Below are 16,971 nucleotides of genomic sequence, written 5' to 3' on the forward strand. Positions count from 1 at the left end.
TCCCCCCCGCCTCCCGACAGTCGGGGGGAGGGGTGGCGTGCACTAAATATAGACTTCAAGGACTCGCCCGGGCGGGGATTGCCTGCGCTGGTCTCTCGGGCCTCTGGGGAGCGGACGAGGCTGCGAGACTGGCACTTCACCTAGGACCCTTCCAGGAGTGCCGCGCGACTGAAGGGAGATTTGGGGAAGAGGACTTTCTGGTGAGCTGAGAGGCTCTTGTCCCGGGCCACTAGAGGCGGTCGTGGCGCGGAGGTCTCCTGAGGGTGCCCCAAGAGCTCCAGGAAGAGTTTTGGGCGCTCGCGTGTCTGCATGGTTGCAGCTTAAAGAGGGAGGACCCAGCTTCGTGCCCATGCCCAAGTGCAGGCAACTTGGCGCACTGGGATCACGTTCAGGTGCAGATCGTGGAGTCCCACTCTGCCCTAACAAGCTTGTGCGGATAGCCTGCTGTTTCGGTCCGTGGCTCAGAGCTTACAGTTTGCTCGCAGTCTGTTTCGTTACAGTAAAGGTTTTGCGTTTCTAGCGAGCTCCGAAGTGCTGGGGGTGCTGCTGGCCTCAGGGCCATACTTGGAGTGGTGAGGGAGATTCTTAAGGGCACCCAACTGAGATAATGACCAGGTGCCCACCGGTGCCCAGAATTTATTCAGCGCTAGACCAGGGCCTTCCCAGCTGGGTTGGGCTTGCAAGGGTAATTTGCAGTGGAGGGGCAGAACGACTGCCTAGCTCCCCCAGCTGTCCATACATCAGCCTTCCTGTTTAAGGATCTCCTGAGCGTTCCTTGCAAACCTGGTTCCCTGGTCCCTTTCTAAACCTGCAAGTGTAATGGACAGAAAATGACCTTCCCCATGGACCGAAGGTGCCTGACTGTAATCCTAGCACTTGGGAGGCTGAGGCCGGAGGATTGCTGGTTCAAGAGCAGCCTGGACCCCTACATCATCAGAATTAGAAGGACCCTAAGAAAACATCAAGTGCAACCTTTCCATCATACATATGGGAAGACTGAAGCCCAGAGAGGATTATGAGCCCCAAGGGATGTGGTTCTGGACTGACACTATAGGTCCCACTGTATCCCCCTGTCTACCTGTCCACTTGGAGGTCACTGTGGACAATGCATGAACACACCTCCAACGGCTTTCCACATCCCTGAGTTTGGGGCAGGCTCGGAATTGATACATCCTAGAAGGACCCTGGTAACCAACAAGACTCCAGAGTTGGTGGCCAACACCCTTTCTCTTTACTCTTAGTGGAACAACTTGAGGAGTCTTCTAAGTATCATCTCTCAAAGGCACCCAGCAAAATTAAACTCGTGTTGCTTGCAGTGGTCAGCCCTCGTGGACACATTCTTTATTGTCCCCACCCTGCCCTGGTACTAGGGATAGAACCCAGGGACTCTTTATCACTGAGCCACATTCCCAGTCCTTCTTGTTTTGCATTTGGAGACTGGGATTTGTTAAGTTGCTCAGGATCTTAATAAGTTGCTGAGGTTGGCCTTGAACTTGCAATCCTTCTGCCTCAGCTTCTGGGTCACTGGGATCACATATGAACGCTTATCCTGTTTGTTTGTTTGTTTGTTTGTTTGAGACCTGGTCTTGTTAAGTTGCAGAGGTTGGCCTCATACTTAAATTTGCAATCTTCCCACCTCAGCCTCCCAAGCAGCTGGAATAGAGGCATGCACCACCACACCTGGTTCTTTCATTTTTTGATCTGTTTCACTTCTCTATACCCTCATTATGCTTCTGGGATCATCTCACAAATAAAATACTTGCTCCTAAATCCTTTTCTCAGGGGTCAAAAGGGACTGGTGGGGCCTGTGGCAAAGGCGAAAACTTTGACTCTCCAGCACAGTCCAGGGCTCTTTCCTCCACACCAGAGCTCCGCAGCCTCGGCACCATCAACCTCATGGACTGGATAATTCACTGTTGGGTGTGTTGCTATGGTTTGGATGTGGTTCAGTGTCCTCCACAGGTCCACTTGCAGGAAGCTTGGTCTCTGATGTGCCCATGTTGCGGGGTCAGGGGGGGATCTTTAGGAGGTGGGGCCTCTTGGAAGGTAGTTCGGTCATGGAGTCACTGCCTTCGAAGGGATTGATGCTGGCTGCCTGGATTGAGTGCTGAGAGAATGGGTTGTTGGAAAGTGAGGCTACCCCACACTGTTGGTGCCTTCTGCATGCAGCTGATTCCTTTCCCTGCCACATTGTGACATGGCCAGGGTGCCGGTGCCATGTAGTTTGGACCCTCCAGCCACCAGAATTGTGAGTCAAATAAACCTCTCTACTTTAGAAAGTACACAGCCTCTGGTATTTTGTTACAGAAACACTAAACAAATTAAGACATAGGTATTGTAGATGTTAAGCTGTATCCCGACCTTAGTCCACTAGATCCAGTAGCACCCTCCAGTTGGGGGGAAAAGTCTCTTGTACCAGACACCTCCTGGGGCAAAACTGCCCCTGGTAGCACTGCAATCACTGCCCCCTACCAGGCTGTCTCCCTCGCAGGGTTCCAAGAAAGAATTCCAGGCCCCAAGATTTGTCCCCTTCCCTACTCTTCAGATCTCACAAATAAAACCAATGGAACTTATCTCCCCAAAATCCTTTATTAGATAACACGAGATGAACAAAACCAGACACTGGGGGCTCAAGGGCAATCCTGTTTCTGTGGGACCGCAGACCTCCTGGGTAAACGACTCAGCCTCCCTGGCGGACTGCTGTGCTGCTGGCCCTCTGGTGGCCTCTGCTTGGCCTGGCCCGTGCCCACAAGGGCCCACCCAGCTCCCACTGGTTGTAACGTTGAGGTGTCAGCGGTTGGTGATGACTTCAGAGCACTGGCTGGGCAGCGGTGGAATTCCTGCCAGGGAAGAACCTTGAAGACTGCTCTATCCCTCTCCTGTCTCCCTTCTCAGCCCCTCTCACCCCCAGCCTGGAAGGCTCCTGAGTTGACAGAACGGAGAGATGAATGGGGATCCATCACCCCAGTCTGCTCCTTTCCTTCTTGCTAAATCACGGAGATAAACCAAAGTGGGTGAGCCATGCTCTGCTTCCTGGCTGGGGAAGACAGTGGAGACCCCCGGGAATGATGGGTTGTCACATTCAGAATGTTTACTTAATAGCCAGTTCAGCAGGGGTGCTGGCCAATTAGAATATCGATGGGTTGCAGACAACCGTCACTGTCAGATGGGAAACCAGGTGACTGTAGGTCCTGCCACTAATCTCAGAACCATCCTCTGGAATCTGGCCCTGCCCATTCTCAAGCCAGTCCCTGAGACCAGCTCTGCCAGGGACCACACCTGTGAACCCTTGCCTTTTCTATGTGGCATCCATAGTGCCTTGCACAGGCCTGGACACAGCTGGGACTCAGTAAAGGAACACTTGACTAATAAGTGGTAAGAAGACAGTCCCTGGTCTGCAGAGTCTGGGGTCTGGAAGGAATGAGGGTGCCCCAGTCCCAGTGATGGGAGAAACAGTCCTGGCCTGACGGGGACTGAAGGTTCTGTGCCTGAACCCAGCTCAGAAGCACTCGGATCTAACCACCGGGATGCCCGGCCAAGGAGCGTAATGAGAGAGCGGGGACAGGACCAACTCAGCCCCACCACAAAAGGGCACAGCATCCTCGGCAGGGACCTGGTCCACAGCAGGAGGAAGGCCAGCCACAGAGGTCCAAAGGACAGAGAGCGCGAGACCCAAGGGAATGGATGCCTCCATTCTCCAGTTTTGTGAGCTCAAGTCCCACTCCAACATGGGCTGTGCAGGGGTCAGCAAGGCCCTAGTCTTGCAGAAGTTGCACAGAACTTGCTGGAAGAACCCCAGTCTTTGCACCATCCCCTTCAGTGAAGCCAACCTGGGGAAAGAAAAATGAAGTGGAGTTTCCCAGCACGGTCGCGTGGCAGGTACTTACCCCACTCAGCTTTGTGCCTGCCCACGGTGAGGAGGCTGAATGACTCCCATTTTTACACACAGTGAAACTGAGGCTTAAACCTGCCCACTAAAGCCACTTCCTCTAAGGCTGGGGCTCTTACAACCATTCACGTGCCACAGGGACTAAATGCCAGGTGACGGGAGCATACAATCTGATGGCTCACAAATTATTTTAGGAGATGGACGTGAGAGTCTTTGTAATGGGTTGCCTGGCTCTCAGGGCAGTGGTGGAACCAGACGTGGACACAGGTTTGTACTGGCCCTTGACTGGTGGACTGAATGTGACAACGCCCAGGGGAGCCAGCTCCTGCCCCGCCACATCCCACTCCCAGCACAGACAACCCGTGCCATCCCTGGGAACCAGGGGAGCCAGGAACACAGGAGGCCACCTTCCCCTGGGCTCTATCGCTGCCCACTTGCAGCTGCAGCTCAGTACGTGTCACTGCTGGAGACGTGGCGACTGCAGCAGGGAAGCCAGATTAAGGCTCTGGCTCTTTCCCCGTCCCATCCCTCTATGCCTGGGATCTGGAAGTCCATGCAGATTCCAGAAGCCTCCTGTACAAGGGGAGAGGCGCGCCAAGCCCAGGTGTGCAGCCACCCTGACCCGCCTAGGCAGGCCTGGCGGTGGCAGCCCTGCTCGTCCCTCGGGGAGCAACACCGCTTGGGCCACTTCGCCTCTTCCACCTCTCCAGGCCTGGGTGGCAAGGAAACTCCAGGGCAGGGACTTCCACCAGGTGGCCATGTGGGCCCATGTGCCCCAACCATGGGGAGCGGTCTCCCAGCCCGCGGCACCTGCTCCTGATCAACTCCACCTCCCAGGCCGCCCCAGGGCCTTCGGAGTTCAGCTCAGCGGAGCTCCTACCTGCGTGCTCCTTCTGGGCACAGGCTGCCGCGCTGAGGGGCCATCGTCCAGGCTCCGGCCGCCCCGCCGATAGGATCGAGTGCTCTCTGAGCTGAAAGGCAGGGAAAGACCAACCAGTCACCCTGGTGCCCGAGCCCCTCAGAGTGGGGAGAAAGGAAGAGAGCGAGGCCCGGGCTTTGGGTGGGTGGCCAGAGTCCTCAAGGCTGCCTGCTCTGGGTCTGGAGAGGACCCCCAGAGGGCTCCAGGGACACCCCCAAGTTGCTTCTCCCAAAACTCCAGATGGAAGGGGTTTGTGAGGAGGGGAGAGGATTGGATTCTGGTTTGGAATTGTGGAGAGAGTGAGGGTCCCACCGAGTCTCTGAAGGAGCCCGCAGCGGGGCTGAGCCTTCTCTCCTCCAGCTTTGGTGGCCAGGTCCCAGGCTCCTCCCCAGCCCTGCAGGCCAACCTGGGAGCAGGTGGAAAGGGGGAGGGGCCGCCCCCTGCACCCAATGTCTAGCACCTCCGCCTGGGGTAGGGCCCCAGAGCTAGAGTGTCTGTCTTGAGGGAGGTGCTGTTCAGAGGGGGAGACGCGGTGATCAGAGTCAGGAGACTTGCCAGCTTCCACAGCGGGGCCCTCACCCACCTGAACCTGACCGGGAGGTACACCTCTGCAGGGGTGGCTCCAGGGGCCGGGCCTGGTCGGGAGGTGCCTGGGGTCTCCTGGGGGCCCTCTTCAGGGCCCAACAGGGCTTGACTGGCATCCCCAGGCTCCATGGGGCTTGTGGGGCTGGAGGAGGAGGAGGCCAGACTGCCCAGAATCTCAGAGGCCTCAGCGGGCTCGGAACTCAGGCCGGGGACTTCGGGATCTGGAATCAGAAGTGACAGAGCATAATCCCATCATTCCCTCTGCTCTCTGGCCTCCTTGGTTCTCTCCCAACTCCAGCCCCTCCTCCTCTCGCCCTCTCCAGAGCGTTCACAGCAGCTGCCTCCCAGCCGCTCACCCCTCCCCTCGGTCTGGCCTCTCTTCCCCGGCCCTCAGCTCAGCTCCGGGGATCCCCCACCCCTGACCCCAGGAACTTCCCAAACCACCCCCTCTCCCAACAGGACCTGCCTCGTCCCCCGAGACCTTCTGGGACAAGCCTGCTCTAGTCACTCAACAACAGCTCCTAAGCTCAGGCACAGGGGACAAAGAGCAGTCAACGAGGTCCCTGTCCTAGGATTAAGGCTCTCCGTCTGTCACACTGAGCCTGGTCTCATCGTCAACTGCATTCCAGTTTCTACTTCCTCACTAGAGGTGTCTCAGAGGCCCTCGGAGGACTCAGGACTCAGAAGATGATTCAAAAACTCGTTTCTTTTTTTTGGTTCCAGGGTTGAACTTGGGGCACTGGACCACTGAGCCACACCCCCAGCCCTGTTCTGTATTTATTTAGAGACAGGGTCTCAGTGACTAGCTTAGCGCCTCGCTCTTGCTGAGGCTGGCTTTGAACTCATGATCCTCCTGCCTCCGCCTCCCGAGTTGCTGGGATTACAGGCGTGCACCACTGTGCTCGGCTGTCTCTCTTTATTTAAAGGGAGTGCTGACAAATTTGGAATAAGACAGACATGGGTTTGAACTCCATACCAGAGGCTTATTGCTGTGGGAACTTAAGCATGTTACTTAACCTCTCTGTTCCTTTACCTGTAAAGGAGGATGATGATCCCTGTGTGAGGTGACTGAGGACGAAGTGGACTGGCTAACACTCAGCTCAGGGTCCCAGCATACAGGAGGCCCTCAACAAATAGTACCAGGAGCACGTTTCTGAGCAGCCCACTGTACCTCCACTGGGATGTCCTGCACGCCCGTGGACTGCTGTCCGAGAGGAGCTTTTGACTGGCAAGGGCGGGGGGCAGTCTTCACTCTGGCTCTGTTGGGTGGATGGTCCCAGGCTGGCGAAGGTCTCGTAGGTCTTGTTGCTGATATCCAGCCTGCCACTGGCCCAGCGGGCTTGGGCTGGGAGCTTCAAAGGGCAGCGCTGTGGGGGCAGGGTCAGTTTCCCCAGTCCAGCCTGCCCTCCACACCAGGCCCACTGGCTCTGCTCCCGCCACCTGGAGCCACGGCAGGGCTGGCACCCACCTTCTCTTCCTGGTCCTCCTCGCTGTCAGAGCCAGGCTCCGCAGAAATCCCCCAGGGGTAGTCCACATGCAGAGGGAAGGTGAGGGTCCCCGCCTGTGCCTGATCCAGCTGCCCAGGACAAAGGCCCCCAGTTCAGAGGCCAGGGGCCCAACAGGGAGGGAGAAAGATCAGAGGGCAGCCCCACCCTCTCACTCACCAGCTCCTCGCACTCCCTGTGCTGCGTCTTCCTGGCTACATCCAGGGCCGTCTCTCCTGCCTCATTCACTGTGAAGGGGTAAAGTCGGGGTCATGGTCAGGGCCAAAGAGACATTACAAGGGCCCCTGGAATCAGAACGTCTAAGTTTGAATCCTGGCCCTGATACTTCGTAGCTATGTGACCTTGGGCAAATTACTTAACCTGTCTGGGACTTAACTGTCTTATTCATAAAATGAGAATGATAGTTGAAAGTATCTGAAGAGGTTGTTGTAAAAATTTAAATGAATCAACGTGTGAGTTGGTTGGCACGTGTTAGGGAGCAGCAGCTATTAGAGTCACTATTATCCAGATCTGGCTAATATTTATTCTGATAGATACTTTCAGAACCATTACGTCATTTCCTCCCTTTAGCAGGTCTGCCACACTGGTGGTGTTACGCCCATTTTATAGATGAGGAAGCTGAAGTTCAAGAGATGAACGACAAACCACGGGGTCACAGGGGCGGTCGGAAGCAAGCCAGGATTAGAGGCCAAGTTGTCTATACAGCCATGCCTGAAAGGCAGGAAGCCCCAGGAGGGCAGCAGGGTCAGGGACGGGGGAGGAGGTGTCCCCAGCGCACCTGTGCCCACGGCGGCTCTCGCCCTCAGCAGCAGCTTGATGCAGTCGGCCTGGCCATGGAGCGCCGCGCAGTGCAGGGCAGTGTTCCCGTCCGCAGCCTTGGCATCCAGGTGACCGCTGGGGGGTTCAGGGAGTAAGGAGGGGAACCAGGTGGGGGGTCAAGGCCAGGGGAAAGGAAAGAAGGAGACGGGAGACATGGAGGGCGGGCAGCGCGAGGAGGGGCCAGAGCAGGCAGGCTCTCACCCGTTCTGGATGATGAAGTCCACCAGGGGCAGGGAGGCCTGGTTGGCCACTTTGACAGCCAGGTGCAGGGGGAGCTCTCCAGGCGCCTGTACACATGCCCACACCTGAGTTTCCCCAGGTCACCTGCCCCCAGCCCAATGCTGCCCTCTTGGACCCGTGCTGCCTCCAACCCTCTAGATAAGAAGTTGCCGGAACCCAAGAGATGAGACCCAACGGACACAACCGCAAGTGTGGGGAGAGGGGCAAGGACCAACCACCACCTAGTGTTTCCCTCCATGGTTCCTCGTCCCAAGCTGGGTTCTGGCCCTGGCCTCCTCTCTGCCCCCATTTCCCCAGAGACCTGCGCAGCCTCACGCCCTGTCATGCTGACCGCGCTGAACGGCTACACCCTTGCTGACCACTGGACGGACGCCCATCAGAGTACCAGACATGGCTCAAGACATCCAGGTTCTTTATTGTTTTGGTGGTGGCAGCTGGGGCTGGACCCAGGGCCTCGTCCACGCTAAGCATGCACTCCAACACTGAGCCACATGCCCAGGCCACGACGGCCAATCCTCAATGTCCAATCATCACCGGCGATCCACTGACTTAACCTTTCCAGTGCCTCTGATATCCTCCTACCTCACACGTGGTGTGGACCACTGGACTAGCCAGGCAGTGGCCGTCCTCGCTCTAATCCGACCTACCCTGACCCAATTCCAAGGCTATTCAACCCTGTGGGCACAATTCTTTTTTTTTTTTTTGGCACTAGGGATTGAACCCAGGGTTGCTTAACCACTGAGCCACATCCCCCGACCTTTTTTTATTTTTTAAGACAGGGTCTTGCTAAGTTGCTTAGGGCCTCACTAAGTTGCTGAGGCTGGCTTTGAATTCACGATTCTCCTGCCTCAGCCTCCCGAGCCACTGGGATTCCAGGTGTGCCCCACCGTGCCCAGCTCTGTGGGTGCTATTCTGAACTCATTTTACAGATAAGGAAATAAGACTCAGAGAAGTAACCTGCCCCAGATCGAATGGCTAAGAGGAGACACAGCTGGACTCATGGCCAGTCCACGAGTGGCAGACTCAAGTCTGCTTGACTGAGGTGTGCTCCTCCCCACTGACCCCCTGATGATGAGAACTGAGCATCCAGCACAGAAGGGCACAGGGGAGTGACAGCTGGTTGGCAGGAGGTCTGGGAGTATGAGAGTGCTGGTGGGTTATAATGGGCCCTAAGCTGGGGTTCGCACCTGCCCATCAGGTCCTGGCAGAGGCTGTCCAAAGTCCTGCCCATTGGCAAAGGCCTCCAAAACTGACAGCAGGTCCCTGTTGCAAATGGCAGTCCAGAGTTTCTGGGGCTCAGGTGTGGACCGACGTGCAAATCTGTGTTCCACATACTTGGCCACGATGTAGTCCCTGCGGGCATTCCTACCAAAAACAACTACAGATTCTCAGAGCAAGAGCCTATTTCCACCCAGAGGGCCCCTGAACCAGCCCACTGGGGATACAAGTGTCCAGTTCCCCAGAACCATGCCCCAGAGACTCCCAGTCCTGAGGTTCCCCTCTCCCTGGACATCTGATCCCAGATCCCTTTGAGGCTCTGGGAGCTGGGGAGGTAGAATCCCCGAGTCACGGGGTCCCTCCCTGGGAGAATCTCCTTACATGTCACTCTCAGCTGAGGGTTTAGGTCTGCCGTGGGAGGGCAGCTGGGCCTCCATGACCTCATTGAAGCGCGTGTTTCCGATGTTCAGGGCCAGCTGGGGTTAGGGGTGTGTGTGTTTGGGGTGGGGAATGTGTAAAATCCGGAGGTTAGGTCAGCGCTAGGGGGAAGGGGAGGCCTCCAGAAGTCCTCAGCGCAGGGTCGCCCTCCTCCCCAGGCCCCGGCCCTGGCTCCTTCGGGTCTAGCCTATCTCGGCCTAGCCCCGCCCCCTGGCCGACCACACCCCTCACCCTCCCTCCGGCCCCGCCCCCGTCCTCACCAGCAACTCGGAAGGGCCCAGCAGGTCCAAGGTCAGCGACTGCATGCGCGAGAAACGCACGCCCAGCTCGCGGTGGACGCCGGAGCACTGGATGCAGGTGAGCACGCCCAGGTTGGTGCTGAGCCACGTGGGGTCTGCAAAGGAGCGCAGCTCGAGCCGGCGCCCCTCCCCGCCCGCCCCCTCCGGGCCGCGCCGCCCCAGCTCACCTGCAGCCCCGCAGTCGCAGCACTGGCCGTTCCCGGGTCGGCTCTTCACCTCGGCGATGAGCAGCTTGGTGAGGTCCTGGGGCTCCCCGTCCAGCCCGGTGCCCACCCAGGGCGCCAGGCCGCTGCTGGGCTCCCCGAGGAAGGCGCTGCTCAAGGCTTCGTCCTTGCTGTTCTGCAGCACCGACACCCACCTGCGCAGACAGAGCGGACGCGGGGGCTGGGAGGGACGGCCCAGGCTCCCCGCCCCACCGCAGGGCTGGCCCAGGGCACTCACGCCTCACACTCGCGCTCGTCCTCTGCCTGGAAGTGGTACGTCCGGTTGTCTGTCGGGAGAGAAGGGGCGTCAGGCCCCCACAAACCCTGCAAACCCAGGCAAAAGCACTGACACCAGAGGGGCCTTTCTCCCCTGCCCTGTGGGCCCTCCCGAGCCAGGAGGCCCAGAGAGGGTGTGGCAGCGGCCGGCAGCAGGGCAGCCTCTTTGGAGAAGTCACCTCCAAAGTAGGATTCCAACAGGTCTGCCTCAGTGAAAGCCCTGGCTCCTGGGTCAGGGCACAGTGTCCCTGCCCCAAGCGCAGGCAGGGCCCCTCTGACCTACTGCCACCACCCCACAGGCCCTCAGCCTCTTGCCTGGGCTCCCTGCTTTCTCATCTCTCCGCACCCGACCTGCACCAGCTCCCACCACTGCGCTTAAGGCTCTGGTCGCACTGCTGTCCTGCTCCAAGACCTCCAGGGTTCCCTACCGCTGGGAATAAGGTCTGAACCTTTAAGACGCCTTCCCAGGCCTCACACCCACTCCTCCTCTGTGAACCCTCCCCTCTGCCAGACTGGCAGGACGGTCCTCCTTGGAGCTCCGGCCGCACTCTTCTGGACACCTCCTCACAAGCCACAGGCCCAGCTGCCCCTCATATCCCTGCTGGAGAGGACTCCCTGACTAGGAGCCTCCGCCTCAGTCACCTCACATAAGAGGCTCCAGAGGAGCCGGATCACCAAAGCCATGCGAATACGCTAGACACGATGACCACATTTAACATAGCCGCACCTGGTGGGAGTGAGGCCTCTGGGGTTCCAGGCCTGCAGCAGCAGCCGCTCCACACCAGGTGGACAGGCACAGCTCCTGCAGCCTCCCAGGAGTCCACCAGCCTCTTCCAGGAGCCCTGGGCAGTCATGGGGAGGGGGCAGGGGACACTCACGGGTCACCAGATGGAAGCACTTTTTCTCCTCGGGGTTCGGCCTCACTTGGCACGTCAGCAGGGTCAGCTTCACTGGGGGCCGGTTTATCTGCAGCATTTGGGGGTGAAGGATGTACAATCTACCTTATGGGCCTGAGGCCTCGGCTTCCCGATCTGTTAAATGGGTATATGACTCTGTCCTAATTTGTCTCCCCTCTCCCAGAACCTCAAGGGTGTGAACTGCAGACCATGGCTAAGTTGGGGGCTTTGGGTCCCACACTTTCTTCTATGAAGGGTCTTCAGTTCTTTGATCCAGTTTTAAGGGCCAGTCTTGGAGGGAGGACTGGACATCTGCCTGCCCAGAACACCAGGGGAGGCCTCACCGTGCTGTGTGAGATGGTCAGGCAGCCATACTTGACTCCACACTTCCTCTTCTGCCAGACTCTTCGAATCCTAAGGGCCAGAGGGACAGACAGTGACCAAGGCTTGTCTAACTCTCCCGTATTGGAGAACAGAGTCCTGGCCTCGCCTGTGACCTCTCGCCACTCCTCTTTCTTTTCCTTGCTCTGACCTTACCTTTCACTCTGTGGGACCCCTGCTTTTTTTCTTTTGGTGGAGCTGGGGATCGAACCCAGGACACCGTGCATGCTACGCAGGCACTCTACCAGCTGAGCTCTATCCCCAAACCCTCTGTGGGTCCCCTTCTGGTGGAGGAGGCACAGTCCTGCCCTCAGGAAGTTGCCGGGTGATGGAGAAGGGCTTGCTCTCGTGGATCCTTATTCTAAAGGAAATGATGTGGCTATGGCCCCCCAAGAGCTCCAAGGCCTGAGGAGATGCCACTCATACCTCAGGGAGTGCCTAGTCTGAGAGGGGGCGCGGGATCTCCACCAGCACATGTGGTTAATTAAGCAAGATAAACCTGGAGACCCCAGAAATAACAAATCCACGATTCAAAGCTACTTGGCACTTCTTCTTAAGAGTTCAGTATTCCTTGATTTCTTCTTCAAAGTTTTTCTTTTTGGATAAAAACCAATTTGTAGTAGAAATGTGAATACACTCTGTAAAGCCTTTGCATTTCAGTTTTTGCTTCTTGTGCACCAGGGAGCAGGGTACAGTCACACTTCCATTTCTGGGCATATTCAATACACTGCAGAGATTAAGGGTGAGGGCACAGTAGTGCTCAGTGTCTGCTGCTGCTGTTCTTCAGGTTAAGAACCAGCGACCTTCTGCAGCTGTCCTGATGACACAGAGTGGCGGGTCCTGGAAACCCTCTGGATCTACACAAATGACATCAACAGTCCCTAGGGGCAGCTCCCCACCCTGTCACTTCCCAGCCGTGCCTCTGGGCAAGCGGCTAAGCCCCCGAGACACTTACCCATCGCTCTTCTTGTACAGAAAGCCCACTTTCTCTGTCCCAAACTGCTTGTTGCCTTGGTGCTGGTGAATGCTGTAGCCACCCCCTGAGTTCTTCCGGCTCAGGTGCTCCTGTCCCTCAGACATGCAGAGGAGCCCTCAGGACCTCTGGGAGGGCTGAGCCCCATTCTGCAGGGCTCATTCAGGGGGTGCCACAAGGGGACCTGTGGGGTCTCCCCTCTCTCCCTCCTCCATGGTGAACTCTGGGGGAGGGCGTTCCTTTTGGATGATTCAGGGCCTGACCTCTCTGTTCTCCAGCTGCAGGGTCCCTCGGAGGGAGTCCCGGAGCTGGGTCAGCTTCTGTAGCTCCTCCTCCTGGGCTTGACGCAGCTGTGGGACAGGATGGAGGCCCTCACCAGCCAGCACATGTGCCAGGCAGAGCCCAGACCCAGAGCAGCAGGGTTGTGCTCACTCCATGGGCAGGAGATTTTCCCAAAGGACAGGGGCTTGGCCACATGCCCAAGGGTGAGACCTGACTTACTGCATGTACCGAGGCTGCCAGCTTCTCGATGAAAGGGGACAGGCTCTGAGCCGCCTTCCAGCCATCTTGGAAAAAGCTAAGAGGAGCCAGAGGCCAAACGGGTCCAGAGGGAGAAGAAAATGAAGATGAAGCCCAAGTGTGGAGGAAGGAAGGTGCTCAAGGGTCCCGGGCACCGAGGGGTGCGATCTGACGGCCAAGAGCGGGCACTCAGAGGCAGGGGTCTGGCTTCAGAGCCACTTCCTAGCTGTGCCCAGGCCCACCTGCTAGCTTGGGCCCAGGTTTCATCTGCAAAATGGTGACAGTAACTACAGCTGCTCACTGGGGTGTTGGGGACCGAGTGAGACCGTGTGTGAAGTTCTCAGTGCCTGGCGCTCCATGAAGACCAGCAGTGGAAATGCTGCCAGAGCCCAGACCCCACGGGGGCCTTGCCCGGCTGGCGCAGGGCTGGGGTCGGGCGGTACCTACTTGTGCTGGGCGTGGAAGAACTTGATGAGGCTCTGGAGGAAGTCGGGGCCTTGCTTCATCTGACTCTCCCCAGCTTTGAGCAGGTACTGGGGGGGACCAAGGATGTGTGCCGTGAGCCCAGGCTGGATCCTGACGACAAGGGCAGAGGTCCCTACCCCAAGCTACTCTCTTGGCCATGACTGAGCCTCGATGACACCCCAGGCCATTCAGGCAGGACCTGAGCTGAGCCTGTGACTGGGCCCCTGGGGGTTCAGGAAAGGCCAACAGGAAGACACCCGTCCTCTTCCTCACCTGAGGCACCCCTTACCTCACACATGTGCAGCTGGAAGACGCGTCTCTCCCGCTGGGTGTCCTGGGCCACCTCCCCTGGGCTTCCTCCTGTCACCCTGGCCCGGTCTCGCTCCTTCTCCAGCCTGGCCCTAGGCCACAAGAGAAGAGAGGCCCGAATAACTCTGCAGCCTTCCCACATCCGCCATCCCTCCAGCCTCCTTTCTGCCCGGGACACACGAGCCAGGGGGCCACACAGCACATGAGGCCCTTCTCTGTGACTGCCATGTGCTGAGGCTGGGGACAAGAGGACAAGGGAGACTCCAGGACTCCAGGGGGTGGTGGGGGAGAAAGAATGAACCAAATCACAGCAGAGTAAAAGGAAAGAGTAACAGGGAGCAGATCTTGTCCTGGCTGCTAAGAAAGTGATGCTCCTGCTGGGATCTAAAGCTGAGAGCTTAGCAGGGAGGAACCAGGGCCGGCCAGGGGGACTGGATCTTGTGGTGGCCCAAGGCAGGAGGGCTCAGGGCCTCTGGAGATGGACAGGGAAGGGGTGCCGGCTGAGGTGATGAGGGGCCAGACCCTCCAGGGCCTGCTTCAGACCCATTCTCAAGATTTGGTCTTCAGCCAAGAGCAGTGGGCAAGGTCTGAAGGTTTCTGTGGCAGGAATTGACAGGTAGAGATAAAGACCAGGTGGGACCTGGTGGCCAATTTTGATCAGCTGGAAGGCAGTAGGATGGCGTGGGTCACAGGACCACAAAGTGCCTTCATTCTTTTGTGCCTGTGGAGCTTCCCATTTTTTTTTTTAATGATTTTTTTAACTTTATTTATTTTTATGTGGTGCTGAGGATCAAACTCAGTGCCTCACCTGTGCTAGGCAGGCAGCCTGCCACTGAGCCACAACCCCAACCCAGAGCTTCCCATTTAAAGCTTAGAAAATCTTTGTCCTGGACTGGGGTGCAGCTCAGTGGTAGAGCCCTTGCCAAGCATGCGCGAGGCCCTGGGTTCCGTCCCCAGCTCCGCAGAACAACAAACACCTTTGACCTTTTCTCATTAAGTGGAGTCCGAAAGTGCTTCCCATCCTGAGCAACCCGGGCCTTCCCACTGTGGGTCCCCAGGGTGGACCCTTTTCTGTTTGGGGATGGGGAGGTGTGTAAGTGGGTTCCTGAAAGTGCCACACCACCCACCGACAGCCACATCTCAGTCGGGGTGCAGGTGACCAGGAGTCCCACAGAAAGGAGACGACTTGGTAACAGTTCCACTCCTTCCCGAGTGGGCACCAGCCCGAGCAGAGAAAGCAGGCATGGGGTTCACACCAGCTCTGCTGCTTGTCAGCTGCATGACTTCCCTCTGCGTCTCCATCTCCTCATCTGGAAAACCAGGACCCTCCACACTCAGGCGAAATGGGCACAGAGAAGACCGGGCGGCCATTGTTCTAGGCCTGTCCAGGCCCTGGCCTTCCTACATGTAAGCTGAGGAAGCGGGGTCTGCACTGAGTCTTCAGGTCCCCCTGACTCGAGTTCTGGGCCTTTCTGAGGCAGTGTTTAGGAGAGGATCTGTCCCCGGAGACCTGGAGGGCCATTTCTCAACCCTGGAACTACTGGTGATTTTGCCAGAGGTTCTCTGTTGGGGCTGCCCTGTGGTTTGTGTGTTTAGCAGCACCCCAACCTCTACCCATTAGCTGCCAATGGCCCTGGCAGCACCACTGCCCCACATGCCTCTTGACATCGCCAATGTCTCCTGGGGGAGGGTGTGGTGCGAAGTCTTCCTGGGTGGAAACCACTGCACTAGAACAGGGCTCTGCAGCCTTCTAAATCCCCACACTGGGGGAAGTTATTTTCCTATTGTGTCCTTTTCCTAAGGATACAATGCCCCAAGTGGGAGTTTGAAGAAGGGTGGAGTTGGGGGCTAGGGGTCAGGTGAAGATGAGCAGCAGAGAGGGCAGGCAATGGCTAGTCCACAGTGTGTTAGCTAAAAGGTGCCTGGCAGCTGGCCAAGGAGGGCACAGACAGTCCACAGCTTGGCTAAGGGGCAGGGCAATCTCCCAGGGTAGACTGTTGTCATGTCTTTCAAGAGTGAAAAAGGAAAAATGAGCTAAATATCGATCAACAGGAAGTAATTAGAAAATTATGGTATGTCCACATATAGGAATATTATGCAGCTGTTAAAATGGCCAAATATCACATATCCTAACATGGAAAGACATCCGCTCCAGAGTCAAGAGGACAAAAAGCAAGACCCACTATAGTGAGCTCTGGGTGTGATAGCAGCTCCTTCACACATTCAACTTTTATAAATCTAAGCTTCAGTTTCCTGATTTTGAAAATGAGAATAATGATACCTAGTCCTTGGCTGTAATGCCTGAGAAACACAGTACAGTTCCGGGCACACGTGAGCCCTCAACAAATGGCAAGATTACAGTGCCAGTTATGAGGAAGGTGGAGAGAACTGCAGAAGGGAGACTGGTGTTAATCCAGGGGTGGCGACAGGCACTTGGGTGCAGTGAGGAAGGAGAGGGACTGGCAACTGCCAACCTGCACCGTGAGCCAGCCTCCTGGGTGCCCTTCCCTCAGTCCAAACAAAGCCGAGCTTCCCTGCCCCTCTGTGCAGACTATCGCTGCTCCACCCTCTCTGCATTTTAATCCCTACCAGCCATTTCTATGCCTGCCTTACAAGGTTGGACCCAGGAGCACTTCACCACTGAGCCATATCCCGACCCTTTTTATTTTAAGACAGGGTCTAAGTTACTTAGGGCCTTGCTAAATTGCTGAGGCTGGTCTCAAATTTGTGATCCTCTAGCCTCAGCCTCCTGAGTCGCTGGGATTACAGGTGTGTGCCACCATGCCTGGCATACTCATTACTTTTTAAGCACTGATTTCATACCAGGCTCTCTGCGAGGCCCTTGACACAATGAAGTGGCAACCCACGAGATAGGGCTCATCACCCCATTTTATAGATGGGGAGCCTGAGGCTAAGGTGGCAAGTCACTTGTCCAAGTCCCGAGGCCCCTCGGTGGTGGAGGCAGGATCTGAACCCTGTCCGTCTGATGCTAGAGCCTTAGGGGAAGCAGGGGAGCCAATACTGACTCAGCCTTGTT

The 16,971-nt window shown here is 57.1% G+C and overlaps 1 protein-coding gene across 4 annotated transcripts in view; it reads right to left on the minus strand.

The window, feature by feature from the left end:
* Positions 1-2,570: 2,570 nt before the first annotated feature.
* Positions 2,571-16,971, minus strand: part of ASAP3 (ArfGAP with SH3 domain, ankyrin repeat and PH domain 3) — a 42,848-nt gene continuing 28,447 nt past the window's right edge. The window contains exons 6-25 of one of the 4 annotated variants that reach the window (XM_079138120.1): positions 13,915-14,026; positions 13,608-13,693; positions 13,143-13,218; positions 12,905-12,991; positions 12,624-12,733; positions 11,632-11,701; positions 11,270-11,357; positions 10,354-10,402; positions 10,080-10,270; positions 9,874-10,007; positions 9,557-9,651; positions 9,145-9,322; positions 7,919-8,004; positions 7,677-7,792; positions 7,058-7,125; positions 6,862-6,969; positions 6,565-6,760; positions 5,392-5,614; positions 4,770-4,860; positions 2,571-2,807 (exon numbers count right to left, since the gene is read on the minus strand). In XM_079138120.1, the coding sequence (XP_078994246.1) occupies positions 2,631-2,807; positions 4,770-4,860; positions 5,392-5,614; positions 6,565-6,760; positions 6,862-6,969; positions 7,058-7,125; positions 7,677-7,792; positions 7,919-8,004; positions 9,145-9,322; positions 9,557-9,651; positions 9,874-10,007; positions 10,080-10,270; positions 10,354-10,402; positions 11,270-11,357; positions 11,632-11,701; positions 12,624-12,733; positions 12,905-12,991; positions 13,143-13,218; positions 13,608-13,693; positions 13,915-14,026 (2,341 nt within the window). In that variant the 3' untranslated portion in view covers positions 2,571-2,630. Of the gene's footprint in view, positions 2,808-2,842; positions 3,831-4,769; positions 4,861-5,391; positions 5,615-6,564; positions 6,761-6,861; positions 6,970-7,057; positions 7,126-7,676; positions 7,793-7,918; positions 8,005-9,144; positions 9,323-9,556; positions 9,652-9,873; positions 10,271-10,353; positions 10,403-11,269; positions 11,358-11,631; positions 11,702-12,623; positions 12,734-12,904; positions 12,992-13,142; positions 13,219-13,607; positions 13,694-13,914; positions 14,027-16,971 lie in introns of those variants that run through there. The other 3 variants (XM_079138119.1, XM_079138118.1, XM_079138121.1) reach the window with 3 other exon arrangements.

The sequence above is a fragment of the Sciurus vulgaris genome (genome assembly GCF_902686455.1).
Source record: "Sciurus vulgaris genome assembly, chromosome: 1".
NCBI lineage: Eukaryota > Metazoa > Chordata > Mammalia > Rodentia > Sciuridae > Sciurus > Sciurus vulgaris.